General features: G+C 51.6%; 1 protein-coding gene across 1 annotated transcript in view; it reads left to right on the top strand.

Moving 5' to 3' along the window:
• ZNHIT6 (zinc finger HIT-type containing 6) overlaps positions 1-26,870 on the top strand; it is a 57,929-nt gene that overhangs the window by 13,415 nt on the left and 17,644 nt on the right. Inside the window, exons 3-5 of the mRNA XM_075321194.1 lie at positions 4,877-4,983; positions 14,084-14,169; positions 14,400-14,503. Coding sequence (XP_075177309.1) covers positions 4,877-4,983; positions 14,084-14,169; positions 14,400-14,503 — 297 coding nt within the window. The remainder of the gene's footprint in view (positions 1-4,876; positions 4,984-14,083; positions 14,170-14,399; positions 14,504-26,870) is intronic.

The following is a 26,870-nucleotide window of genomic DNA, read 5'->3' as shown; positions in this document are numbered from 1 at the left end:
GTGCCCCCTGCTACTGTGAGTATGGAGGGGAATGGTCCCTCGGACATAGGTCTCATCAGTTGATTTATGGCTCTCTGCTCTGTGTTTTCTAGGAGGACAAGGCCACCAAAAAAACTGACAGAAATGAGAAATCAGAGAAGCCTGAGAAGTCAGAAAAAACTGACAAGTCCGATAAGCCTGATAGACCTGACAGAGTGGACAAAATTAAAAAATGTCCCATCTGTATAAAGAAGCTCCCTGCAGTATGGGATAAAAAGCTTTGCCAGCAATGTACGGACCAGATTATTAGGGCCGAACAACCATCTCTGATAGATGAGTTGCGGTCCATGATGAAACAGGAGATTAGGGCCTCACTGGCTTCTCTCCCTGTTCCTGGCCCCGTTCCTGGCCCTGTTCCTGGCCCGGTTCCTGGCCCTGTTCCTGGCCCTGCTCCTGGCCCTGCTACTGGACCCTCTCCTCCAAAAAAGAGGAGACTCCAGTCGACCCCTTCTGATCAGGAGGACGCTGATTCCACCTCTGAGGGTCCTGATGACGGGATTCCATCTGGGGGGTCTGACCAGTCCTTTCTCTTTCACTCAGAAGAGTTGGGGGATCTTATTGAGGCAGTTCGGAGCACGATGGGTTTAGAGGAAGTGCAGTCTCTTCCTTCAATCCAGGACGAAATGTTTGCTGGCCTGAAGTCAGTCAAACGATTGGGATTCCCAGTTCATGCCAATATATTGGATATTGTCTCTCAGGAATGGGAATGTCCTGAGAGGCGGGTACGGAGTGACCTTAGACGCCGGTTTCCTCTGGAACCTTCGGGACTACATTGGGAGATCCCAAGAGTGGACGTTCAGGTGGCTAGGGTAGCTAAGCAAACGGCTCTTCCTTTTGAGGATACTTCCCAACTGAAGGATCAAATGGATAGGAAGGTAGAGGGCTTGATGAAGCGGTCCTGGGAGGCATCGTCTTCCTCTATTCAAGCCAACATTGCCTCCACCTGCGTATCCAGGTCCCTAATTAGGTGGTTAGACCAGTTGGAGGCTCATATTTCACAAGGGACCCCTAGGGAGGAATTACTAGAATCCCTTCCCTTGCTTAGGAAGGCTACCTGTTTTCTGGCAGATACCTCGGTGGAATCTGTCCGCCTGGCAGCCAGGACCTCGGTGCTTTCTAACTCTGCCCGACGTGCCCTCTGGCTTAAGGCCTGGAGTGGAGACTCCACCTCTAAAATGAGGCTTTGTTCCCTTCCGTTTAAAGGGGATTTAGTGTTTGGGCCTGCCCTGGATGATATCCTGGACAAGGCGACTGATCGTAAGGCTTTGCCCGATCCTAGACCTAACAGGAAGCGGTCCTTTCGTCCCTCGATGCCTCAGGCCTCCCAGCCCAGAGGGAAAGGGAAGGCAGGCAGGTGGAGCTATCCCAAAGGTAGAGGGAGAAACATCCTCATCCCTCCACATCAGCAACGTCCTCAGCAGGACAAACAGTGACTCGGCCCGGGTGGGGGGAAGACTCTCAGCATTTCTTACCCAGTGGCAGTCCATAACCTCTTGCCAATGGGTTCTGAAGATCATCTCGGACGGTCTTCTCATAGAATTCCTTTCCCCCCCTCTTCCGGGTCTCCGAGTCACTGCGCTGGCGTCACCGGGTTCACAGACTCTGTTGTACACAAAGATTATACTACTAGTACACTCGGGGGTCGTTTCCCCAGTCCCGAGTCAGGAAGAGGGGGTAGGACACTACTCCCGTCTCTTCCTAGTCAAGAAGCCATCCGGCGACGTCCGTATAATTATCAATTTAAAAAGTCTAAACCGTCAGGTCAGGTACCGGCGGTTCAAGATGGAGTCAGTGAAATCTGCTATTCCCCTGATAGGTCTACACCATCAGATGGCCTCTATCGATCTGAAAGATGCCTACTTCCATGTACCCGTCCATCCGGGACACAGACAATACCTCAGGTTTGCGGTACTTCACGGGGAGGAAGTACTTCATTTCCAATTCAATGTACTTCCCTTCGGGATCTCCTCAGCTCCAAGAATCTTTTCCAAGATCATGGCAGAGGTGGTCGCCTTCATAAGATTGCAGGGTATCTGTCTAGTTCCGTATCTGGACGACTTTCTTCTCATGGCTCCGTCTGCTCCAACCCTCCGGAACCATGTGGAGAGGTCTTTGGGAATCCTTCGGTCTCTGGGATGGATTCCCAATCTCAAAAAATCACAGTTAACCCCTTCCTCCACTCGGCAGTTTCTCGGGGTGCTGCTGGACTCCGACAGACAGGCATCCTTTCTCCCAGAGGGCCACAGGATAGCGCTGTTATCCAAAATATCAAAACTCCGCAGGCAGGCTCGCCCGACGCTTCGAGCGGCTATGTCGGCCCTGGGTTCCATGACATCCTGCATTCCCTCGGTCAGGTGGGCTCAGGCCCATTCTCGGTGTCTCCAGGATCATATCCTGGCACATTGGGACAGACTCCCGTCATCCCTAAACAGAAGGTTTCGCCTCTCGGGGTCCGTCTCCTCTTCCCTTCTCTGGTGGCTGAGTCCCGCCAACCTGCAGGTGGGGGTTGCCTGGACTCAGAGTCCCCTGGTTACACTGACCACAGATGCCAGCCTATGAGGATGGGGGGCAATGGTGGCAAATTCCCCATTTCAAGGGGTCTGGAGTCTTTACGTCAGTTCCCAATCCTCCAACTACCGGGAGCTCAGGGCAGTCAGGGAAGCCCTCCTTGCGGCTCAGGACCTCGTCCGGGACTCTCACGTCCTGGTATATTCAGACAATGTCACTACGGTGGCACATCTCCGCCATCAGGGCAGTACACGCTCGGGCGCCCTGAAATCAGTGTCCTCCCGAATCTTTCAATGGGCAGAACAATCTCTGCTCTCCCTTTCTGCGGTCCATCTGAAGGGCTCCCTCAATCTTCAGGCGGATTTCCTGAGTCGTCGGGATGTTCATCCGGGGGAATGGAGCCTGGATCAGGCGGTGTTCTGCTCTCTAGTGGCGAGGTGGGGTACACCAGAGGTGGACCTCTTTGCCTCGGCAGGGAATCGCAAGGTCGCAACATATTTCTCCCTGAACCCAAGGGACGAGGCGTTAGGGGTAGACGCTTTCTGCCACAGTTGGTCCTTTCGCCTCGCTTACGCGTTCCCCCCCTCTTCCTCTTCTCGCACGGGCCCTGAGGAAGATCAGAGACGAGGGGGTCCCAACTATACTGGTGGCCCCTCTGTGGCCCCGGAGGAGTTGGTACAGCCTGGTCCTGACGCTAGGAATCGACGGCCCAATCCTCTTAGGTTCGGACCCAAGCTTACTGTCGCAGGGTCCGATTTTCCATCCGGCTCCTCAGAAACTCAACCTGGCTGCCTGGCTTCTGAGGCCCGGGCACTGAAGGCCCAAGGGCTTTCTGACAAAGTTGTGGCTACGCTGCAGAAGAACCGTAAACCTGTGACTAATAGTATATACAACAAAATCTGGAAGAGATTTTCCTCCTGGTGTGGTTCTCGGCCTCCTGACCCTCTTCGGCCTAATATTGCGCAGATTCTGGACTTTCTCCAAAGTGGTTTAGACTTAGGTCTTAGGCCTAGCACCCTGAAAGTTCAGGTGTCAGCACTCAGTGCAGTCTTTGACACGGCTCTGGCAGATCATCGTTGGATCCGTCGGTTCTTTGTGTCCGCTAGTAGACTCTGTCCACGTCAGAGGGTCCTGACGCCTCGCTGGGATCTCAATGTGGTCCTTACAGGACTATCTCAGTCTCCGTTTGAACCTCTGTGCTCTTGTAACATTCGTTCCCTTTCTCACAAGACTGCTTTTCTTGTGGCTATTACATCTGCTCGCAGAGTCGGCGAACTTCAGGCTTTGTCCGTTAGGGAACCTTACCTGACCATCAGAGATGACAGCATTGTTTTTCAGCTGGACCCTTCCTTCCTTCCCAAGGTGGTTTCGGATTTTCACCGTTCACAGTCCATCGTCCTGCCTTCCTTCTGTCAGAATCCTCGGACTCTGGGTGAGGAAGTGTTTCATTCTTTGGATGTCCGTCGGATAGTGTTGCGCTACCTAGAGGTTACTGCTTCTTGGCGCCTTGATTCTAACCTGTTCATCCAGCCCTTTGGCCGCAATAAGGGCAAGAAGGTGGCTAAGAGTACAGTCGCCAACTGGATTGTGCGAGCAATTAGAGATGCCTACCTCGCTCAGCATCTCTCTCCGCCTACTGGATTCACGGCGCACTCCACCAGGGCTACCTCTGCCTCCTGGGCCGAACGGGCAGGGGCCTCCCCTGAGCAGATCTGCAAGGCGGCTACGTGGTCTTCTCTCCATACTTTCACGAAGCATTATCGTCTGGATCTGGATTCCAACAGGGATTTGGCCTTTGGCAGGAAAGTCCTGCAGGCTGTGGTCCCCCCCTAGGTATCAATTCTTTGGTATTCCTCCTATGCTGTCGTGGAAGGGACTAGAGAAATAAGAATTATTCTTACCGATAATTCGGTTTCTAGGACCTTCCACGACAGCAGGTAATTCCCTCCCCTATGTATTCATGTATTCCTGAATGTGTAGTACTTCTCATATGCTATGGATTCTTTGTAAGACACTGGCTGTGGGAGGTGGGAGGGTCCTTTTAAACCTCTTGAACTTCCTGTCCCAATTAGGGCGTGGAGAGACAACCTCCTATGCTGTCGTGGAAGGTCCTAGAAACCGAATTATCGGTAAGAATAATTCTTATTTTTTAAAATGCATTTTTAATTGTTACACACCTTGTGTGGTAAATAAAAGTTATTATTTGGGGAACTACTGTCATTCCTTGGATTACTCGTGACTACTCGGAGAGCGCCCTGTTCCGATTTCTTGTATTATCACTATGATTTAATTTATTAGATTCTCCTTTTCCCTCATTTATCTCTTCTAGTTTACCTTGTGTAAAGAAGCATAAACTGGACGTCGCTTGCAGCGGAGTCCGAGATAAGACTGCGTTTGTCCCTTTAAGTACATTCAGCGACCTCCATCTACTCAGTGGTAAGTAAGACGTTCCTGGGTGTGAATAAGACATCCATTTTACTCGCCTAATATTCCCCTATTCAACCCCCATCCTACTCTATTACAAAAAAAAAAGAGGTATAAGGAACAGCTGCTATCTTATGTTATTTAAAGGGAACCTGTCACCATTTTTTTCAGTATTAAACTAAAAGTATCACCCTCTGCAGCTCCTGGGCTGCATTCTATGAAGGTGCACCTTGTTGCTGACTCCTCTTGCAGACCTCAAAAATAACTATAAAATCTGACCACCACGTATGCTAATGACCTGTTTGGGTCGGATGGGTGTGCTCATTTTTGACTCCTGTCTTTCCTTCTGGCCTTGTTCGCTCTCCTCCTTTCATGATTCACGTGGATGACCGAAATTATGGTCTTGCACATCGCCGACCATAATCTCGCGCCTACACAAAGACCTCACTGGCTCGCGCAAGGGCAACTATGGTTTTGGCTCGGCCCACGATGGGGCACAGCGAACTGCGCCGGTGCCTGCTGGGAATGACTCTGCACAGGCGCAAGATCAGAGCTACGTGGATGATGACGAAGCCATCATCCACGTCAGTCATGAAAGGACGGCGGCGAACAAGGCCAGAAGGAGGGACAGGAGCCGAAAATGAGCAAGGTGCACATTCATAGAATACAGGCCAGGAGCTGCAGAAGGTGATACTTTTGGTTTAATCCTGAAAAAACTGGTGACAGGTTCCCTTTAATAGAACACAACACATGGGAAAGAGTGGGCACAACTACACCAATCATGTAATGGAAAATCCAGAATAATGGAATGAAGCAGGAGAAGCCCCTTGTATGCAAAAGTGTGAATACGTTTATTACCAACACAGAGAAATGGTATTAAGAACACTTAAAAATGGGAAAGGTCAAAAAAGTGATCCACCCATAAGCAAAGTGGCACATCCCCACTAAAACCTCATGAGGTGGAACAAATCACATAGGCTCAAAAATACAGTACCAAAAGGCATTATGTAGCAATACATAGTCACCAAATGTAAGACTAAAGCGGGCTTTACATGCTGCGATATCGGTACCATGTTACCAAATCGCTGCCCGTGCTGCACAACATCGCCCAGACCTGTCACACTACTTACCTGCCCGGCGACGTCGTTGTGACCGGCGAACCGCCGCCTTTCTAAGGGGGCGGTTCGTTCAGCGTCACAGCAGCGTCACTGAACCGCCGCCCAATAGAAGCGGAGGGGCGGAGATGAGCAAGACGTAACATCCCGCCCACCTCCTTCCTTCCGCATAGCGGCCGGGAGGCAGGTAAGGAGAGGTTCCTCGTTCCTGCGGCGTCACACGGATTTTCCATTATTCTGGATTTCTTCGTCGCTCCATTGGGAGACCCAGACGATTGGGTGTATAGCTACTGCCTCCGGAGGCCACACAAAGCATTACACTAAAAAGTGTAAGGCCCCTCCCCTTCTGGCTATACACCCCCAGTGGGATCACTGGCTCACCAGTTTTCGGCTTTGTGCGAAGGAGGTCAGACATCCACGCATAGCTCCACTGTTTAGTCAGCAGTAGCTGCTGACTATATCGGATGGAAGAAAAGAGGGCCCATATAGGGCCCCCAGCATGCTCCCTTCTCACCCCACTTGTGGTTTGTAAGGTTGAGGTACCTATTGCTGGTACGGAGGCTGGAGCCCACATGCTGTTTTCCTTCCCCATCCCCCTGAGGGGCTCTGAGGAAGTGGGATCTTACCGGCCCCAAAGCCCTGAGGCCGGGCTCCGTCCACAGACCCATTGAACCTGCTGGATACGGAGCTGAGTACCGTTCAGGGACATGGCCCTGCACCATTCAGGTACTCTGTGTCCCCGTACACACAGGCACAGCACACTCCAGACTTGCTGGGTGTGCTAGTGCGCCGGGGACAGTAAAGGGTTACAGTCACTGCAGCCTAGCTGAGTGACTTTATTTATTGGGAACTACCGCGCCGGACGCTCCGGGAGCGGCGGCGCGGCTGGGACTTGTAGTGCGCCGGGGACTTAGCGCCGACCGCGCTTTTACGGCGGCGGCGCTTATAAATCCAGTCCCCGGCTTTTGCGGCCTAGCTCTGCTTCGTTCCCCGCCCCCACCCTGTCAATCAGGGTAGGGGGAGAGACGCTGTACAATCAGCAGCGCCGAGGGCTGGAGCCTTATTTACATGCTCCAGCCCTCTCACTGGACACTGTGGGACGCCGGTTTCCCGCTCTGACTAGGGGCACGCCTACGGCCCGCCCCTACTCACACGAGCTGGAGAAGGACGCCGGCAGCCATTCCTGCAGTCCGAGCTGAGAGAACGGACTCTGGGCAACCAGGCACAGGACTAGGGCGACCACACACCCGCTTATAGGCGGGCGGTAAGCGGCACCTGAAGTGCTGACACTAAATACCGCAGTTTGTCCATTTGTATTTTATGCTTACACTGCATAGGTCGCTATTTTTGGCTATATGCCCTCTTAGATGGCGACACATCAGCAGCAGGAAAGCATGGGTGCTAAAGCACAGGCTTTCTATGCTGCTTGTATTGCACGTACTGAGGTGTTCATGTGTATTTATGCTTGTATGCTATACACTGCACTGTACGGTCGCTAGTCTTGGCTATATTCGCCATAGAATGGCTAGACTACAGCAGCAGAAAAGCAAGGGTGCTGAGGCACAGGTTTTTTTCTATGCTGCTTGTTTTGCAGGGGTTGCAGTGTTCATTTGTACTTATGCTTGTATGCTATACATTGCACTGTATGGTCGCTATTCTGGGCCATATTCCCCTAGATGGCTACACAACAGCAGCAAAAAAGCAAGGGTGCCAAGGCACAGGCTTTCTATGCTGCTTGTACTGCATGGGCTGCAGTGTTCATTTGTACTTTATGCTTGTATGCTATACATTGCACTGTACGGTCGCCATTCTTGGCTCTATAAGTCGGCAGCAGCATATAAGCAACACAGGCTTTCGATGCTGTTTTTACTGCATGTGATACTGTTCCACGGCACTGAACCCCATTGTGTGCAATGCTCCCCTGTAGCACTTGGTCAGCCGGGGTCTCTACTTGACGTGGCCAAAAGAACCACCTCTCAACCCTGTCCAAGGACAGGGACGGAGTTGCGATGGGATAGAGACTTGCAGTCCGGACAGGCCATGGGCAATCTGGAGCATTGCTCCCTGGCCACCCTCATTTGGAATAAAATCGGTGCTCCGGGGGGGGTCCCAGGACGACTCTCTGTATGATGAGGCAGACGTAGCTCATCAGGACTTTGATCCTGACACCGCTCTCACTCCGGATACACCGGATGGTGACGCCATAAGGAATGATCCTATAGCGTCCATCAATGGAATGTTGGATATTGCTCCCTCAGCTCCCCCAGCGGAGGTGTCAGCTTCACAGCAGGAGAAGTCCCATTTCAGTAGCTCAAACGTATATTGAGTATTGTTCTCGCCACGCTGACTTCAGAGAAGCAGTCCAGGAACACCACGCTTACCAGAGAAGCGTTTTCTCCAAACGTATTAAGGATACACGTTATCCCTTTCCCCCTGACGTGGTCAAGCGTTGGACCCAGGGTCCAAAGGTGGATTCTCCAATCTCCAGGCTTGCGGCTAGAGCCATAGTTGCAGTGGAGATGGGACTTCACTTACAGATGCCATTGACAGACAGATGGACTCTGGTTGAAATCTGTCTATGAGGCTATCGGCGTGTCGGTTGCTCCGGCATTCACAGCCGTATGGGCACCCTAAGCTTTTCAGCTGTTCTTGCGCAGCTGGTCTTGAGCACATGTACATCTGTGCCGCAGGGGCGTCCGTAACCTCGCAATGTCTGCATTGCGACTTACCCTATTAATGCTGTCCTGGAAGGACAGTCGAGGTTTCGGTCCTTCCCAGGCTCGGGCAGGTCCCAATTGTCCTCGTCCAAAAGGGCTGAAAAGCCTCAGAGGGGCTCAGCTTCCGGCCGGGCTCAATCACGCCCAAGGAAGGCAGCCGGAGGAACCGCTACCAAGGCGGTCTCCTCATGACTCTCAGCTCTCTCATCTCTCCGCATCCGCGGTTGATGGCAGACTCGCTCGCCTTTGGCGACATTTAGCTGCCACAGGTCACAGACCGGTGGGTGAGGGACTGTGTGCCCACGTGCACAGGACAGAGTTCTGTTCTCGTCCTCCGACTCGATTCTTCAGAACGTCCCCACCTCCCCACCGAGCAGATGCTCTTCTGCGGGCAGAAGGAGTGGTAATCCCGGTTCCTCTTCAGGAACAAAACACGGTTTTCCTCCAAGCTGGTTGTGGTGCCAAAAAAGGATGGCTCTTTCCGTTCCGTTCTGGACCTAAAACTGCTCAACAAGCACGTGGAGGCCAGGCGGTTCCGGATGATACCCCCCGCTCCGTCATTGCCTCAATGTCTCAAGGAAATTTCCTAGCATCAATAGACATCAAAGATGCTTATCTCCACGTGCCGATTGCTACAGAGCACCAATGTTTTTCTACGTTTCGTGATAGGAAACGACCATCTTCAGTTCGTAGCGCTGCCATTCGGGCTGGCGACAGCCCCACGGGTGTTCGCCAAGGTCATGACGGCAGTGGTAGCAGTCTTGCACTCACAGGGACACTCTGTGATCCCTTACTTGGACGATCTACTTGTCAAGGCACCCTCTCAAGAGGCATGCCAACTCAGCCTGAATGTTGCGCTGGAGACTCTCCAGACGTTCGGGTGGATCATCAACTTCTCAAAGTCAAACCTGTCTCGACCCAATCACTAACGTATCTTGGCATGGAGTTTCATACCCTCTCAGCGGTAGTGAAGCTTCCGCTGGACAAGCAGCGGTCACTACAGACTGGGGTGCAGACTCTCCTTCAAGGTCAGTCGCACTCCTTAAGACGCCTCATGCACTTCCTCGGGAAGATGGTGGCGGCAATGGAGGCGGTTCCGTTTGCGCAGTTTCATCTGCGTCCACTTCAATGGGACATTTTCCGCCAATGGGACGGGAAGTCAACATCCCTGAACAGGAAAGTATCCCTTTCACAGACGGCAAGGACTCTCTGCAAGGGTGGCTTCTTCCCACCTCATTATCACAGGGAAGATCCTTCCTACCACCGTCTTGGGCGGTGGTCACGACAGACGCGAGTCTGTCAGGGTGGGGAGCGGTTTTTCTCCACCACAGGGCTCAGGGTACGTGGACTCAGCAGGAGTCCACCCTTCAGATCAATGTTCTGGTAATCAGAGCAGTGTATCTTGCCCTACTAGCCTTCCAGCAGTGGCTGGAAAGAAAGCAGATCCGAATTCAGTCGGACAACTCCACAGCGGTGGCATACATCAATCACCAAGGAGGGACACGCAGTCGGCAAGCCTTCCAGGAAGTCCGGCGGATTCTGATGTGGGTGGAAGCCACGGCCTCCACCATATCCGCAGTTCACATCCCCGGCGTAGAAAACTGGGAAGCAGGCTTCCTCAGTCGCCAGGGCATGGACGCAGGGGAATGGTCCCTTCACCCGGACGTGTTTCAGGAAATCTGTCGCCGCTGGGGAAGGCCGGACGTCGACCTAATGGCGTCCCGGCACAACAACAAGGTCCCAACCTTCATGGCACGGTCTCGCGATCAAAGAGCGCTGGCGGCAGACGCCCTAGTGCAAGATTGGTCGCAGTTCCGGCTCCCTTATGTGTTTCCACCTCTGGCACTCTTGCTCAGAGTGCTACGCAAGATCAGATCCGATTGCAGCCGCGTCATACTCGTCGCCCCAGACTGGCCGAGGAGGGCGTGGTATCCGGATCTGTGGCAGCTCACGGTCGGCCAACCGTGGGCACTACCAGACCGACCAGACTTACTGTCCCAAGGGCCGTTTTTCCATCGGAATTCTGCGGCCCTGAACCTGACTGTGTGGCCATTGAGTCCTGGATCCTAGCGTCTTCAGGATTATTCCACGGGGTCGTTGCCACCATGAGACAGGCTAGGAAGCCCACGTCCGCTAAGAACCACAGACCGTGGAGGATATTCTTATCCTGGTGCTCTGCTCAGGGAGTGTCTCCCTGGCCATTTGCATTGCCTACCTTTCTTTCTTTCCTGCAATCTGGGTTAGAAAAAGGTTTGGCGCTCGGCTCCCTTAAAGGTCAGGTATCGGCGCTATCCGTCTTTTTTCAGAGGCGTTTGGCACGCCTTCCTAAGGTGCGCACGTTCCTACAGGGGGTTTGCCATATCGTTCCCCCGTACAAGCGGCCGTTAGATCCATGGGATCTGAACAGGGTACTAGTTGCCCTCCAGAAGCCGCCCTTCGAGCCTCTGAGGGAGGTTTCACTTTCTAGACTATCCCAGAAAGTGGCTTCTCTGGTAGCGATCACATCTCTTCGGAGAGTGTCTGAGCTGGCAGCGCTGTCATCCAAGACTCCCTTCCTGGTCTTCCACCAGGACAAGGTAGTGCTGCGCCCCATTCAGGAGTTTCTCCCGAAGGTGGTATCCTCTTTTCATCTTAATCAGGATATCTCCTTGCCTTCCTTTTGTCCTCATGCAGTTCATCGGTATGAGAAGGATTTACATTTGTTAGATCTGGTGAGAGCACTCAGAATCTACATTTCCCGCACGGCGCCCTTGCGCCGTTCGGATGCACTCTTTGTCCTTGTCGCTGGTAAGCGCAAAGGGTCGCAGGCTTCTAAGGCCGCCCTGGCTCGATGGATCAAAGAACCAATTCTTGAAGCCTACCGTTCTGCTGGGCTTCCGGTTCCATCAGGGCTGAAGGCCCATTCAACCAGAGCCGTGGGTGCGTCCTGGGCATTACGACACCAGGCTACGGCTCAACAGGTGTGCCAGGCAGCTACCTGGTCGAGTCTGCACACTTTCACCAAACATTATCAGGTGCATACCTATGCTTCGGCGGACGCCAGCCTAGGTTGAAGAGTCCTGCAGGCGGCAGTTGCCTCCCCGTAGGGGAGGGCTGTCTTCGCAGCTCTAACATAAGGTATTTCTTTACCCACCCAGGGACAGCTTTTGGACGTCCCAATCGTCTGGGTCTCCCAATGGAGCGACGAAGAAGAAGGGAATTTTGTTACTTACCGTAAATTCCTTTTCTTCTAGCTCCTATTGGGAGACCCAGCACCCGCCCTGTTGTCCTTCGGGATTTTTGGGTTGTTTCGGGTACACATGTTGTTCATGTTGAACGGTTTTTCAGTTCTCCGATGTTACTCGGAGTGAATTTGTTTAAACCAGTTATTGGCTTTCCTCCTTCTTGCTTTTGCACTAAAACTGGTGAGCCAGTGATCCCACTGGGGGTGTATAGCCAGAAGGGGAGGGGCCTTACACTTTTTAGTGTAATGCTTTGTGTGGCCTCCGGAGGCAGTAGCTATACACCCAATCGTCTGGGTCTCCCAATAGGAGCTAGAAGAAAAGGAATTTACGGTAAGTAACAAAATTCCCTTCTTTCCAGTATGATTGGTGTAGTTGTGCCCACTCTTTCCCATGTGTTTATGTTCTAGTCTTCTATTTATGGGTTGGAACACGCTTCTATTACCCTACATATTTAATGGTGGTGCCGTCGTCCTCATTTGTTTTTTTTAGGTTCTTTTTAATAGCACCATTACAATACAAAAAGCTTAGTTTGACATTTATTTATTTTTTTGAGGATGGGGTGTAATGCAGCAATTTTTCTTTTATGTTATTTATCTGCAGCAGTTTGTGAAGGAAAGTTTTTAAAGGGAGTCGCCCTTCTCTGGTTGGGAGTCGCCCTTCTCTGGTTGGGAGTCGCCCTTCTCTGGTTGGGAGTCGCCCTTCTCTGGTTGGGAGTCGCCCTTCTCTGGTTGGGAGTCGCCCTTCTCTGGTTGGGAGTCGCCCTTCTCTGGTTGGGAGTCGCCCTTCTCTGGTTGGGAGTCGCCCTTCTCTGGTTGGGAGTCGCCCTTCTCTGGTTGGGAGTCGCCCTTCTCTGGTTGGGAGTCGCCCTTCTCTGGTTGGGAGTCGCCCTTCTCTGGTTGGGAGTCGCCCTTCTCTGGTTGGGAGTCGCCCTTCTCTGGTTGGGAGTCGCCCTTCTCTGGTTGGGAGTCGCCCTTCTCTGGTTGGGAGTCGCCCTTCTCTGGTTGGGAGTCGCCCTTCTCTGGTTGGGAGTCGCCCTTCTCTGGTTGGGAGTCGCCCTTCTCTGGTTGGGAGTCGCCCTTCTCTGGTTGGGAGTCGCCCTTCTCTGGTTGGGAGTCGCCCTTCTCTGGTTGGGAGTCGCCCTTCTCTGGTTGGGAGTCGCCCTTCTCTGGTTGGGAGTCGCCCTTCTCTGGTTGGGAGTCGCCCTTCTCTGGTTGGGAGTCGCCCTTCTCTGGTTGGGAGTCGCCCTTCTCTGGTTGGGAGTCGCCCTTCTCTGGTTGGGAGTCGCCCTTCTCTGGTTGGGAGTCGCCCTTCTCTGGTTGGGAGTCGCCCTTCTCTGGTTGGGAGTCGCCCTTCTCTGGTTGGGAGTCGCCCTTCTCTGGTTGGGAGTCGCCCTTCTCTGGTTGGGAGTCGCCCTTCTCTGGTTGGGAGTCGCCCTTCTCTGGTTGGGAGTCGCCCTTCTCTGGTTGATCACTTAGATACCACAGTCACTATGGTTTAAAGGCCCCGTACTCATTAGACTATTGTCAGCTGAACCCCCCCAATATCAACAAATGTGGCTGACAATGTGTATTGAGGCATCGGCCAACTGATGATTGGTCGCTATCTTTCCCGATCATGTCCGATTTTTGGATGGCCAATTGCAGCAATCAGCCTCAGCCGGCGGATTTTTTTCAGAGAGAACACACAGCTGCGCCCGGTCACGCTCTCTGCCTTGGCTGACAATGGGGGGCACTGTTGAGTATGCGCATTATGAAGACTTTGATGAGGAAAAAACCTTGGTGTGAGTTCAGCCCTATAGGGAGGGATTGGTCAAAACAAGGCCGTTCACTGCAACACGCAGCTTTCTGCAGCTGATTTTTTCTCGCTCGGGTAAATGCAGCTGCTTTTCTCAGTGTTCGTGCCCAGATCTAATAAACAGTCACAAAACAGTGAAGCTGGGTGAGTTTTTCTCTGCACTTTTCTAATGAAGATTTGGTGCTGCCCCCTTTGATTGTTGCTGCTGCACCAGGGGCCATTTGTTTTGTTTTTTGACTGATCCTTTTATTTTAACCAACAGATTATCGGTTTCTGGAAGATGCGGGGAGAGTGGCAGATGCCGCCATGAGAGATGCCATGCTGACCCGGCATTCAACAGCTAAGTTTGTACGTCTTTGTTCTATGTTATAAAATTTATATTTTAAGATTATAATCTGGGTTTACGCTATGTGCTGCGTCTCCCCCGTCTTTTTTGGGACTCGTGGTCTATGGTATAGCAGGGAACGCGCGCACCTTGTTGTAATTGATGCAGTCGAACAACATGGCTGTTATGTTACCTGCTGGGGGCGCCACTTACATCCTATGTATTTATTTTTTTACCTGATTGTCTTCTTCAGTTGAATTATATGAAGAATAGAGCTCGGAAACAAGACATCGATCTAAGATTATTACCGATTGGCTTTTCAAAAAGGAAAGCAAATTCTACCTTTTTCCATAAAAAGTAAGTTGGATATTGATTATCCTTTTTTGTTAATTCTCTACGTGTCTAACCTTTGCAAAAAAAAATGCAGCTTGGCCTCCTATCTGCTTTTGATCAGCCACCATGTTGAATTATACAACCCACGTATACAAGTGGTGTGGGGTACGGTCAACTGCTAGGATCCAGTGAAAGCGGCACACCAAATTCAGAGAAGTATGGACAACCATAACTACTTTATAATACATAAGGAATGAAAAATACAATTAGCCATGTAAAAAATTGAAAATGTGACGTTGCATAACTGCTGAGGATTATTTGAAAAAGAAAAAAAAAAAAAAAGATATTTAGCTAATGTATTGATCAATTCATTACTGCCCCATAACCAACTTCACGGTAATCTCTTATTTTATGGAATCCCTAACCATGTTTAGCCATGTTTATTCAATTTGCTATATAGCCTGGTCCCTGGCTTCCCATACACAAGCAGGTTTTAACCGCACATAGAGGTAACATTTGCTTAGGTACCCCATAAATAAGAGATTACCGTGAAGTGGTAATGGGGCAGTAATGAATTGATTAATACATTTAGCTAAATATCTTTTTTTTTTTTTCTCAAATAATCCTCAGCAGTTATGCAACGTCACATTTTCAATTTTTTTCAATTTTTCATATGGCTATTTGTAATTTTTCATTCCTTATGTATTATAAAGCAGTTATGCTTGTCCATACTTCTTTGAATTTGCTGAGCAGCTTTCACTTCATATAGATTGTGTATAGCACCCTGTTCACATTTACAATGGTGTTCCAGCAGTCTTTTTTGATTGATTTAACTGCTAGGATGCATGCTGTGTGTATGCAGATTTGCTTCTTAAGCTGGCTTTACACACTACAATATATCTTACAATGTGTCGGCGGGGTCACGTCGTAAGTGACGCACATCTGGCATCGTAAGGTACATTGTAGTGTGTGAAATCTCTGTGCGCTAAAACGTTCATCGCATACACGTTCAATTCCTAAAAACTGAACGTGAGGTTGTTCAATGTTCCCGAGGCAGCGCACATCGCAGTGTGTGACACCCCGGGAACGATTAACAGGTCTTACCTGCGGCTCCCGGCCGGCAATGCGGAAGGAAGGAGGTGGGCGGGATGTTTACGTCCCGCTCAGCTCCGCCCCTCCGCTTCTATTGGCCGGCTGCCGCGTGACTTCGATGTGACGCCGAACGTCCCTCCCACTTCAGGAAGTGGACGTTCACCGCCCACATCGAGGTCGTATGGACGGGTAAGTACGTGTGACGGCAAATAATCGTTTGTGCGACAGTCAACAAATTGAACGTGCCGCACATACGATGGGGGCGGCTACGATCACATACGATATCATATGCTTAATCGTAACGTGTAAAGCAGGCTTTAGTGTTTCAGATTGTGGAATCTGCATAAAAAAAAAAATTTGACGTTTAGCGGATTAAATATACAGACTTTTTGTCGTGTTTGTCTTTGGGCGACCAATCCCATTTTTAGGCAGAAATCAAATCCATTCTATAATGCTCTTTGTATAAATAGAAATGATGTACTGAGCTACTTCTAGGTAGATTTCACGGTGAATGTTGAAAGGTGTTTTGCTGCAGACTTTTCCTTTTAAAGTAAGTGCTTCATATATGTGAACAGTGAAGCCCACGTTGCTTATTTTTCTTGTGTACTTTTTTCTGCACGCAAAACAGCATGTTGTGGCAGGAAAAAAGCAGCTGAAAAATTAGCAATTTTTTTTAATTGCATTTGCTTGTTTTTTTCATTTTGTGTTTTCCTGCTTTTTTTTTAGTCATGGCAATCGCAGGGGTTCAGGTGCTGTACCCCCGCGATTGCCGCCAAGATTCCAGCTACTGTTACAGCTGGGACCCGGCTCTCACAGCCCGGAGCTGTTCTCGCACCGCTTCCGGCAGTTTAATGCCCTGAATGCTGCGATCAGTGCGATCGCAGCATTCAGAAGGCAGGGAGAGGGATCACTTACCTCTCCCTGGAAATCTGGTCCCTGTAATGCGATTACCAAGACCCGATCGCTGCCATAGCAACCCTGGGTCATCTCCATGACTACCCCAGGTTACTGAGCTACGAAGAGCCTCACACACCATGTTGTATGCGTGATGTGTGAGGTGAAGTGCTGCGATGTAATCTCCTGTCGTGATAAAGCATTGCACGGGATTATAGAAATGCAGAGCATAAAACGCAGAAACAATTCACACACATCTTTTTCAGTAACAAAATCTGCAAGGATAAAAGAAGCAACGTGTGCACAGCAAGTCACGATTCTCATAGACTTTGCTGGGATTCCTTGTTTTTATTGATTTAAAATAAGCAAGGAAAAGCACACAAAAAAACAAACAAAAACGCCACATGGGCACATAGCCTATGGCTCTATACACGTTACATTTTTCATGCTTTTTTTTTCCTTTGCAGTGTTTAATCAATACTGCAAGAAAAAAAATATCCCAGCATAGTCTGAGACTCGTGAAGTGCTGTGCACACGTTGCTTCTTTTTTCCTTGCAGATTTTGTTGCTGAAAAAAGCAGCAGCATGTCAATTTTCTGCTTTTTTTTTCCTCCTCTTGTTTTCCTTATCTCAGTAGATCAGGGGTGGGGAACCTCCGGCCCGCGGGCCGCATGCGGCCCGCCAAGACCTTTTATGCGGCCCCCGGGCAGATTCCCGGGGGTGGCAGTGCTCCTGCCCCTGCCGTGATCTTATCGGGCGCCGGCCCTTTAAGGCTTCACAGGCGCTGCTAGCGCGCACCAATGAGCTCTTTCTCTGGCAGGTGCCAGCATGCTCAGGACAGACTTTGTGGGCGGGTTTAGTCCCACAGCAGCTTCATCGTTTCCTGCATTGTGCCGCTCGCTCTACACCCCTTCTCCCGTGCAGCGTGCCTCAATCAGTGCTGTCGCTCCCTGCCCCTTCTCCGATGCAGCTCCACGTGCTGTGTGCTCCCGCTCCCCGGCGCTGTGTGCCGCCCGCTCTCTGCCCCTTCTCCGGTGCAGCTCCACGTGCTGTGTGCTGCCGCTCCCCGGCGCTGTGTGCCGCCCGCTCTCTGCCCCTTCTCCGGTGCAGCTCCACGTGCTGTGTGCTGCCGCTCCCCGGCGCTGTGTGCCGCCCGCTCTCTGCCCCTTCTCCGGTGCAGCTCCAAGTGCTGTGTGCTGCCGCTCCCCGGCGCTGTGTGCCGCCCGCTCTCTGCCCCTTCTCCGGTGCAGTGTGCAGCTCCACGTGCTGTGTGCCGCCCGCTCTCTGCCCCTTCTCCGGTGCAGCGTGCATCTCCACATGCTGTGTGCTGCCTGCTCTCTGCCCCTTCTCCGGTGCAGCGTGCCCCCTGCAGTGCTGTGTGCAGACTCCCCAGCGATGTGGATCACCCCCACTGTTGAGTTCTCTCCAGTGCTCCTTACCACCCCAAGTGCAGTATACCCCCTAGTGAAGTCTGTGCTCTGCAAGTGCTGTCTGTGCCTCCCAGTCTCCTCCTAGTGATGTCTGTGTGCCCCTTCCCCCCCCTTAGTGATGTCTCTGTGCCCCCCCCCTTAGTGTTGTCTCTGTGCCCCCCCCCTTAGTGTTGTCTCTGTGCCCACCCCCTTAGTGTTGTCTCTGTGCCCACCCCCTTAGTGTTGTCTCTGTGCCCCCCCTTAGTGTTGTCTCTGTGCCCCCCCCCCCTTAGTGTTGTCTCTGTGCCCCCCCTTAGTGTTGTCTCTGTGCCCCCCCTAGTGCTCTCTGTGCCGCCCTAGTGATGTGTGTGCCCCACAGCAATGCTTATGCCTCCCTGTCACTTAGTAATGTGTGTTCCCCAGCATCTCCTGTTATGTATATGCTCCCAGCCCCTCCTGTCATGGATATGCCTCAGTGTCTCCTGTGATGTGTATGCCCCAACCCCTCCTGTGATATATACAACACACACTGGGGTATATACATCACATTGGAGATGCTGGGGCTGTACATATCACAGGAGGGGCTGAGAACATATACCTCACAGGAGGGGCTGGGCGCATATACATCAAAGGAGAGGCTGAAAGCATATACATCACAGGAGGGGGCATATACATGTCCCCAGCCCCTTGTGTAATGTATGTGCCCCCAGTGTCTTCTGTGATGTAGGTGTCTCTTGTGATGTATATACAGCAGTCCCAGCGTCTCCTATGTGATGTATATGCCAACAGCCCCTTCAGTCATGTATGTGTCTCCTGTGATTTATGTACTCCAGTCCCTGTGTCTGCTGTGTGATGTATATAGTCTACCAATCTTATTATCACAAAGAGTTGCCTGCGCTCCAGACCCTGACAAACCTGGAAAAGAGAGAAGCAACATAAGTATCACCGAACATCACAGCCGCACCAAAGAGAAGCCGCTCCAGCCACCACAATAGGGGTGAGTTAACTAACTGTTTGACCAAATATAGTTGGTTCATTTTCACATTGATAATTTTGTGCGGCCCCCGAAGGTTGGCAGAAATTTCCAAATGGCCCCCGGCAGCAAAAAGGTTCCCCACCCCTGCAGTAGATGATTAAAAAAAAAAACAAAAAACATAACCCGCTTTTTTCAGTAGTTTTTTTTCTGCGATGACACTGTTTTGTTTTTTGTTTTTCTTTTTTTTGTTTTCTGTACAGAAAAAATCTGCTACTTTTGTACATAGCCTAAGGCTACTTTCACACATCAGTTTTCTGCATTCAGGCACAATCCTTTTTTCTTTGTCGCTCCATTGGGAGACCCAGACAATTGGGTGTATAGCTTCTGCCTCCGGAGGCCACACAAAGTATTACACTTTAAAAGTGTAACCCCTCCCCTCTGCCTATACACCCTCCCGTGCATCACGGGACCATCAGTTTTATGCTTTGTGTGGAAGAAGGCACACATCCACTCATGCATTCTCATATTAGTTATATCGGTTGGAAGAAAAGAGGGCCCCACGGGGCCCCCGGCATGTTCCCTTCTCACCCCACTACGTCGGCGGTGCTGTTAAGGTTGAGGTACCCATTGCGGGTACAAAGGCCGGAGCCTCATGCCGTTTTCCTTCACCATCCCTTAGCGGCTCTGGGAGAAGTGGGATCCTGACCGGTCATCCAGTTACTGGGACCGTGCTCCCTCCGCAGCCCCTGTGGGAATCTGCCGGACAGGAGTCTATTCATCCTCAGGGACCGGGCCCTGCATCTCTAAGGTACTCTGTGTCCCCATGGGGGCTGTGCATGGAGCGCCTTCTTCCCGGACGCTGCAGCAGCTGCTGATTTGTGAAGACCGGCGGACTTCCGCGCCGACCGCGCCTGCTTGTCGGCCGCGGTCTTAAATTTAGTCCCCGGCTTCATTGCGGCCTAGTAGCAAAACTCCCGCCCCCGGGCCTGCCTGTCAGGGGTAAGGGCGGGACTGCCGACCTGACGTCGGATGTGAGGGCCGGAGCATCCTGTATGTGTCCTCCCCCCTCACTGATCACTGTGGGGACCCCAGATTCCCGCACTTTTCTAGCGCCGCCCACGGCTCCACTCCTCCCCAGAGAGCTCTGGCAGCCATTTTTTTGGCATTCTGCCGGTGGAGGATTACCAGGAAAGAGCTCTGCAACTCTGGGAGACCTAAGGCAGGGAATCTGGAGGACACACTCTCCGCTTTTTAGCGGTCGGTAAGCCACACCGGTCACCCGGTGCTGGTCCCCCTAGGGTGCCGGAATAGATACGTATTTATATATATATATATTTCTGTTCGGTCGGGCTATATACCCTTTCCCATATACCCTCAGTGATCACTCTCCTAGGAGACAACAGCATGTCGTCCACAAGGAGCAAGGGTGCTAAGGCACAGGGTTATTTTGCGACCTGTACCTCTTGTGCGGCTATGTTACCTGCGGGTTCCACCTACTCTCACTGTGAGCAATGCTCGACCCCTGCTTTGCTTGCTCAGCCGGAGCCTCGGTCACTAGTGGGCCCCTCGGCTCAGGTAGACCCCCCTGCTCCCCCTGTCCAGGCATCTTCCCCGACTTCTTCACGCTGCTCGGGTTCCCAGCTTGAGGACTCTCTGGAGGACGAGGCGGACGTCGCAGCTCAGGGCTCTGACCCTGACGTTGCTCTCAATCTTGATACACCTGAAGGGGACGCCTTAGTAAATGACCTTATCTCGTCCATCAACCAGGTGTTAGATCTATCTCCCCCGTCTCCACCTGTAGAGGAGTCGACTTCTCAGCAGGAGAAACACCAGTTTCGGTTCCCTAAGCGTACAAGGAGTGCATTTTTCGATCACTCTAACTTCAGAGATGCTGTCCAGAAGCCCAGAGCGGTTCCGGACAAGCGCTTTACTAAGCGCCTTACTGACACACGTTACCCCTTCCCCTCTGACGTAGTTAAGGGTTGGGCTCAATGTCCCAAGGTGGATCCTCCAGTCTCTAGATTGGCGGCTAGATCCGTGGTATCGGTTGCAGATGGCTCATCGCTTAAAGATGCCACTGACAGGCAGATAGAGCTCCTGGTGAAATCCATCTATGAAGCCACGGGGCGCGTCTTTCGCCCCGGCCTTTGCAGCCGTGTGGGCAATCCAAGCTATCTCAGCTTCTCTGGCTGAGATTAATGCGGTCACATGTAATTCTGCTCCGCAGGTTGCGTCTTTGACTTCTCAGGCGTCACCTTTTTCTTCCTACGCCATGAACGCAGTCCTAGACTCTGCTAGCCGTACAGCGGAGGAATCAGCTAATTCTGTGGCAGTCCGCAGGGCCATGTGGCTGCGCGAATGGAAGGCAGACTCAGCTTCCAAGAGGTTCTTAACCGGTTTGCCGTTTTCTGGCGACCGATTGTTTGGCGAACGATTGGATGAGATTATTAAGGAATCCAAGGGAAAGGACTCCTCCTTACCCCAGTCCAAACCGAAGAGACCTCAGCAACGGAAAATACAATCGAGGTTTCGGTCCTTTCGTCCCTCCGCCAAGTCCCAATCCTCTTCGTCCAGCAGGCCGGAGAAGGGCCAGAGGAACTCCTATGCTTGGCGGGCTAAGTCACGCCCCCAAAAAGCCGCCGCCGGTCGGTGGCAGGCTCTCCCGCTTTTGCGACGCCTGGAGGCCACATGTTCAAGACCGATGGGTGAGAGACATTCTGTCTCACGGTTACAGGATAGAGTTCAGCTCTCGTCCTCCAACTCGTTTCTTCAGAACCTCTCCGCCCCCCGCTCGGGCCGACGCACTTTTTCAGGCGGTGGACGCTCTGAAGACAGAAGGAGTTGTGATCCCTGTTCCCCCTCAGGAACATGGTCGCGGTTTTTACTCCAACTTGTTTGTGGTGCCAAAGAAGGACGGTTCATTCCGTCCCGTTCTGGACCTCAAACTGCTCAACAGACATGTGAGCACCAGACTGTTTCGGATGGAATCTCTCCGCTCGGTCATCGCATCGATGTCACAAGGAGACTTCCTAGCATCGATCGACATCAAGGATGCTTATCTCCATGTGCCGATCGCACCCGAACATCAACGCTTCTTGCGTTTCGCCATCGGGGACGAACACCTTCAGTTCGTGGCATTGCCTTTCGGCCTGGCGACAGCCCCACGGGTGTTCACCAAGGTCATGGCATCCGTTGTGGCGGTCCTACACTCTCAGGGCCACTCGGTGATTCCCTACTTAGACGATCTCCTAGTCAGGGCACCGTCTCAGGTGGCGTGTCAAAACAGCCTTACCGTCGCTCTGGCGACTCTCCAGCAGTTCTGGTGAATCATCAACTTCCCAAAATCCAAGTTGACACCGACCCAATCACTGACTTACCTCGGGATGGAGTTTCATACACAGTCAGCGGTAGTCAAGCTACCGCGGGACAAACAGCTTTCTCTGCAGGCAGGGGTGCAATCTCTTCTTCGGGGTCAGTCACACCCCTTGAGGCGCCTCATGCACTTCCTGGGGAAGATGGTGGCAGCGATGGAGGCAGTGCCCTTCGCGCAATTCCATCTGCGGCCACTCCAGTGGGACATTCTCCGCAAATGGGACAGGAGGTCGACTTCCCTCGACAGGAACGTCTCTCTTTCCCTTGCAACCAAGACGTCTCTTCAGTGGTGGCTCCTTCCCAATTTTCTATCGCAAGGAAAATCCTTCCTACCCCCAACCTGGGCTGTGGTCACCACGGACGCGAGCCTGTCAGGGTGGGGAGCGGTTTTCCTCCACCACAGGGCTCAGGGAATCTGGACTCCGGTAGAGTCATCCCTTCAGATCAATATTCTGGAGATAAGGGCAGTTTATCTAGCCCTATTGGCTTTTCATCGGTGGCTGGAGGGCAGGCAGATCCGTATCCAGTCGGACAACGGCACTGCCGTAGCATACATCAACCACCAAGGCGGTACTCGCAGTCGTCAAGCCTTCCAGGAAGTCCGACGGATTCTGCAGTGGGTGGAAGCCACAGCCTCCACCATCTCCGCAGTTCACATCCCGGGCGTAGAAAACTGGGAAGCAGATTTTCTCAGTCGCCAGGGCATGGACACGGGGGAATGGTCTCTTCACCCAGACGTGTTTCGAGAGATCTGTCGCCGCTGGGGAACGCCGGACGTCGATCTTATGGCGTCACGGCACAACAACAAGGTCCCGACTTTCATGGCACGGTCTCAGGATCACAGAGCTCTGGTGGCAGACGCATTAGTTCAGGATTGGTCGCAGTTTCGACTGCCTTATGTATTTCCTCCTCTGGCGATGCTGCCCAGAGTGTTGCGCAAGATCAGGTCCGACTGTCGTCGCGCCATTCTCGTCGCTCCAGATTGGCCGAGGCGGTCGTGGTACCCGGATCTGTGGCATCTCACGATGGGTCAACCGTGGGCGCTTCCAGACCGCCCAGACTTGCTGTCACAAGGGCCGTTTTTCCATCTGCATTCTGCGGCCCTCAACCTGACTGTGTGGCCATTGAGTCCTGGCTCCTAGCGTCCTCAGGGTTATCTCAGGATGTCATTGCCACCATGAGACAAGCCAGGAAACCAACGTCCGCCAAGATCTATTACAGGTCTTGGAGGATCTTCTTATCCTGGTGTTCTGGTAATGGTTTTACTCCCTGGCCTTTTGCCTTACCCACTTTTCTTTCATTCCTTCAATCCGGAATGGACAAGGGTTTGTCACTTGGCTCTCTCAAGGGACAAGTATCGGCGCTATCCGTATTTTTTCAAAAGCGTCTGGCCAGGCTTCCGCAGGTCCGCACGTTCCTGCAGGGAGTTTGCCACATAGTCCCACCTTACAAGCGTCCGCTGGAACCCTGGGATCTTAACAGGGTGCTAACGGCTCTTCAGAAACCACCTTTCGAACCGCTGCGGGATGTCTCTTTATCACGTCTTTCGCAGAAGGTGGCATTTCTAGTGGCAGTTACATCGCTACGTAGAGTGTCGGAGCTGGCAGCGCTGTCATGCAAAGCCCCCTTCCTGGTTTTTCACCAGGATAAGGTGGTTTTGCGTCCGGTCCCGGAATTTCTCCCTAAGGTGGTATCTACTTTTCATCTCAATCAGGATATCTCCTTACCTTCATTTTGCCCTAATCCAATTCACCAATGTGAAAAGGATTTGCACTCATTAGATCTAATGAGAGCACTCCGACTCTACGTGTCTCGCACGGCGCCCCTGCGTCGTTCAGATGCGCTCTTTGTCCTTGTCGCTGGCCAGCGTAAGGGTTCGCAGGCTTCCAAGTCAACCTTGGCTCGGTGGATCAAGGAACCGATTCTTGAAGCCTACCGTTCTTCTGGGCTTCCGCTTCCTTCGGGGCTGAAAGCCCATTCTACCAGAGCCGTGGGTGCGTCCTGGGCCTTGCGGCACCAGGCTACGGCTCAGCAGGTGTGTCAGGCAGCTACCTGGTCTAGTCTGCACACTTTCACAAAACACTATCAGGTGCATACCTATGCTTCGGCAGATGCCAGCCTAGGTAGGCGAGTCCTCCAGGCGGCGGTTGCCCACCTGTAAGAGGGGGTCGTTTCGGCTCTTTTTATCGAGGTATTCTTTTACCCACCCAGGGACTGCTTTTGGACGTCCCAATTGTCTGGGTCTCCCAATGGAGCGACAAAGAAGAAGGGAATTTTGTTTACTTACCGTAAATTCCTTTTCTTCTAGCTCCTATTGGGAGACCCAGCACCCGCCCCTGTTCCCTTCGGGCTGTTGTTCTTTTGTGTACACATGTTGTTCATGTTGAATTGTTCTTTTGGTTCATGGTTTTCAGTTCTCCGAACATCCTTCGGATTGAATTTACCTTAGACCAATTTATAAGTTTCCTCCTTCTTGCTTTTGCACCAAAACTGAGGAGCCCGTGATGCACGGGAGGGTGTATAGGCAGAGGGGAGGGGTTACACTTTTTAAAGTGTAATACTTTGTGTGGCCTCCGGAGGCAGAAGCTATACACCCAATTGTCTGGGTCTCCCAATAGGAGCTAGAAGAAAAGGAATTTACGGTAAGTAAACAAAATTCCCTTCTTTTCCTGATCCAAAGGATCCGGGAAAAAAATGTAAAACCGTATCCACCGGATCCGGTTTTTAATGGATCAGTTATGCCGGATGCGTAAAAAACCGGATACGTTTTGCATCCGTTTTGTCCGTTTTTTTTTTTTTGATGGATCAGTTTTTTTAATTAATTTGGTGCATGCGCAGTTTACAAAAACGGATCCGGCAGCCGCATCCATTTTTTACCGCATTGCACCTGATCCGGCGTCCATAGGCTTTCATTGTAAAACACGCCGGATCCGGCGCGATGCGGTTTTTTTGCCGGACAAAAAAACATTGCAAGACACGTTGCCTCCGGCCGCTGCTTTAATTAATTTTGCCGCATCCGGAAAAAAACTGATGCAACGCAAAGCCGTCAGGTACAATCCGGTAACAATGCAAATCTATGGGGATAAAACGGATGCGGTACTGGATCCGTTTAACCCGTTTTTTTCTGGATTGTACCTGATGGAAAAAAACTGTGTGAAAGTAGCCTAAACCTTAACCTCTGCCGTTGCTGTGCAGGAGCGATCAGATCAGATGTTGTCCACTGGGTGTCTCCCTCCTCGCATTATATGGAGAGACGCTGACGCCGTTCATTTTCCCTTCACCCGCTTACACCCACTGCACTAGGGATCAGCATTTCTTGCTGTTTTCTATATACGGGGGGCTATAACCTGTTACTTTCCAGCTGATGTGAAACTATAAACTCCAGCATGCCCATCAATATATTCTCCCAGTAGTATAACATGGCTCGAAAAGTACGAGTGACCTTTGTAATCACATTTGTATCAGCCCCACGGGCACAAGAGATTATTTTTATTGCACCTTTCCCTTTTGACTAATGAAGGCGGGGGTCCTGACTTGTATTGTACTTGTTTTTTAATATGTATACCCCTTTTTACATGTAGAGCACCATGGAACAAATGGCGCTATAAGAATAATAAAACCTATTTTTTCAGTGCTTTTAAATAAACAGTAAATTGCAAAATTGTTTCTATTAAAATTTTAATCTGTTCTTGAGATAGTAACACTTTTTTTTATATTTTTTTTTTTTGTTTACAGCTCGTTTCCTTGGGAACCGACCATCACTGCTAGACAACAGAACATGGCCAGTGCTTACAGGCTATTCTCTATTGTGCTTGTAAGCGCGGTTTTGGAGCTGACCAGAATCTCTTTGTGACCTCCCTACACCTGGCCAGCAGTGCTTACAAGCTACATAGCAATGGTGGTCGGCTCCGAGGAAACAACCAGTAAATTAAAGGGAAGCAAACATCAGGATGTTGGTATATAAGGTGCAGCCAGTGCAGCGCTGGCACTATCAGGCACAGTGTGTACATACCATTAGTGGGCAGCCAGTGCAGTGCTGGCACTATCGGGCACAGTGTGTACATACCATTACTGGGCAGCCAGTGCAGCGCTGGCACTATCGGGCACAGTGTGTACATACCATTAGTGGGCAGCCAGTGCAGCGCTGGCACTATCGGGCACAGTGTGTACATACCATTAGTGGGCAGCCAGTGCAGCGCTGGCACTATCGGGCACAGTGTGTACATACCATTAGTGGGCAGCCAGTGCAGTACTGGCACTATCGGGCACAGTGTGTACATACCATTAGTGGGCAGCTCGGGTGTTTACACTGTGAAATCGAAGCCTTTGAAGTTTGAAAATTCATGCACTTTTTGATTGACGTGTGCACCTCTCTCCTAATGTCCGGGCGTGTTATGCACGTGTTCCCCACCCCTCCGCCGCCGCCTGTTCCTCCCTCTCTCTGGCTGTATGTAAATTTCTCTCTTCAGTTACACGGCGTCGGAGTTGGCGCCTGCGCATAGCGCTCATCTCCAGCGCCATGTTTTTGAAGCCCGCATTACACAGTTTTGTGTCTGAGAGGGCGGCGCATGCGCCATCGCTTCTTCAGATCTCTTTGTGACCGCGGGAGCGCGCGCGGTGTCACAACAGGACTGGAGCACAGCTGATCT

This window comes from Anomaloglossus baeobatrachus, chromosome 8, assembly GCF_048569485.1.
Source record: "Anomaloglossus baeobatrachus isolate aAnoBae1 chromosome 8, aAnoBae1.hap1, whole genome shotgun sequence".
Taxonomy (NCBI): Eukaryota; Metazoa; Chordata; class Amphibia; order Anura; family Aromobatidae; genus Anomaloglossus; species Anomaloglossus baeobatrachus.
This window is presented reverse-complemented; position numbering and strand designations above follow the sequence as displayed.